Below are 2,500 nucleotides of genomic sequence, written 5' to 3' on the forward strand. Positions count from 1 at the left end.
ACACACTCACACATGCACACACAGACACACAGACACACACACACACACACACACACACACACACACACACACACACACACACACACACACACACACACACACACACACACACACACACACACACACACACACACACACACACACACACACACACACACACACACACACACACACAAAGGCTTGTAACATTATGAATTATTTACTGGTCCTAATGGTCGTGCTTAATTTGATGATGATTTAATGATGCAGCTAGCGAGGTTCATTCCACTCATTTATCTCTCTCTCTCTCTCTCTCTCTCTCTCTCTCTCTCTCTCTCTCTCTCTCTCTGTGTCTATGTCTCTCTGTCTAACGCCCTGGCTTCCTTTCTTTCTTTGTGTCCGTGTTTCTCTCTCTCTCTCTCTCTCTCTCTCTCTCTCTCTCTCTCTCTCTCTGACCGGACCCCCTTTGTTCCTCCACAGGGTATTTTTCCGTGCAGCTACATCCACTTGAAGAGCGCTCACATCAAGAACAAAGGGTGAGTGACAAGAACATGAATGAGTGTGTCAGGCCTAGATGTGTACAGACACACACACACACACACACACACACACACACACACACACACACACACACACACACACACACACACACACACACACACACACACACACACACACACACACACACACACACACACACACACACACACACACACACACACACACACACACACACACACACACACACACACACACACTGGCACATTCACTACCGACACACCTCAGAGATTATTGTTTGGTCCTCACAATCTAGTTCAAGAGAATCGAGGGCAGGACCGTCTGGCACGGTGCGTGTGTGTGTCTCTCTGTGTGTGTGTGTGTGTGTGTGTGTGTGTGTGTGTGTGTGTGTGTGTGTGTGTGTGTGTGTGTGTGTGTGTGTGTGTGTGTGTGTGTGTGTGTGTGTGTGTGTGTGTGTGTGTGTCTGTTTGTGTGTGTCTCTCTTTGTGTCTGTGTGTGTGTGTGTGTGTGTGTGTGTGTGTGTGTGTGTGTGTGTGTGTGTGTGTGTGTGTGTGTGTGTGTGTGTGTGTGTGTGTGTGTGTGTGTGTGTGTGTGTGTGTGTGTGTGTGTGTGTGTGTGTGTGTGTGTGTGTGTGTGTGTGTGTGTGTGTAGTTCATGGAAAGAAGAGATCATGGAAACAGTTGTTAAATTAACTCCTTGACTGACTGATAAAGGGTTTGTCCCTCATGGTTTGGTACTGTTAGGAAGTGGAGGTGTAGAGATTACAAAGTGCCACACTAAGAGTGAGACGGTGCATTGCCCTAATTTGGACAAAAAGTACTGTGTGTGTGTGTGTGTGTGTGTGTGTGTGTGTGTGTGTGTGTGTGTGTGTGTGTGTGTGTGTGTGTGTGTGTGTGTGTGTGTGTGTGTGTGTGTGTGTGTGTGTGTGTGTGTGTGTGTGTGTGTGTGTGTGTGTGATGAAGCAACATACATATAAACAGAGGTATACTTAAGTAAATATATTTATAATTAAGTAAAAGTATTGTTACTAGGCTTAAATCTTACTCAACTAATAGTAAAAGTACCCGCCCTAAAAATATACTTCAGTAAAAGTTGGAAAAAAATTAAATAAATTACTTTATCAGCTAAGTAAAAGTTACTTTCAAGTTTCTCTTGAGAAATCAATGTGAATGAATATCGCCCTTGTGTCCTCTACCCGTCTTGGCACAAGCACTCATCCATTTGCATGGGTATCATAACTGCAAAGCTACAAAGCTACAAAGCTACAAAGCACTGGTCTGACAAAGTTGTCTTGTATAGCCCGATTCGCAAGGCATAAATATTACCTACGGACCTCTGGTAAGTTACCCCCGGACCTCAGTGATTTTTCAGGATGCATTCGGACGGGATAAGTAAACGTCTGTTATTTACTCAAATCACGGATATTATAAGGGCATGCAGATGGCGCGCCTATGTGAAATTACCCCAGGAAGTCTGTGTTTCGCCGAAATACAGTAGGTAATTGGCGGCGGAATTATTACTTCACAAATCACGGACATGTTACATCCGCACAGGAGTAAGAACCCAGACATTCTCCGTAATTAATCCGAATTACCGGGGGTCCATAGGTAATAAAAGTCCCGTCCGGATCGGGCTTAAGCCATTTTCTCTTTTTTTAAAAGGCCTCTGCATGCTAATGGTGGAAGCCATCATACAGTCCACTCTCTCCTCTGACTTAGTTTTCCACAGAAAAAAATGATATGTTGAACTTTAATTCACTCCAAGAACAGCAGGCTGATTTTAAGTCGAAATGGACCACTTTGCTACACTGCCTCGGCCAATACTTACAAAATTGCAAATTGCTCATGAAAGTATTCACAATAATTTCAGTAATTAAAGTAAATGTAATTAGTTATTTTCCACCCCTGCATATAAGTAATATCACTTAGGAGAATTTGATCGTATTCGTCCTTGAGTTATAGTCAAAAGACTGGCAGCATCCTAGAGAAGACTTGGACCATAG

The 2,500-nt window shown here is 43.7% G+C and overlaps 1 protein-coding gene across 1 annotated transcript in view; it reads left to right on the forward strand.

Moving 5' to 3' along the window:
* dock4b (dedicator of cytokinesis 4b) overlaps positions 1 to 2,500 on the forward strand; it is a 253,487-nt gene that overhangs the window by 82,081 nt on the left and 168,906 nt on the right. Inside the window, exon 4 of the mRNA XM_063217387.1 lies at positions 460 to 515. Within this exon, the coding sequence (XP_063073457.1) occupies positions 460 to 515 (56 nt within the window). The remainder of the gene's footprint in view (positions 1 to 459; positions 516 to 2,500) is intronic.

The sequence above is a fragment of the Engraulis encrasicolus genome, chromosome 15 (genome assembly GCF_034702125.1).
Source record: "Engraulis encrasicolus isolate BLACKSEA-1 chromosome 15, IST_EnEncr_1.0, whole genome shotgun sequence".
Classification (NCBI taxonomy): domain Eukaryota; kingdom Metazoa; phylum Chordata; class Actinopteri; order Clupeiformes; family Engraulidae; genus Engraulis; species Engraulis encrasicolus.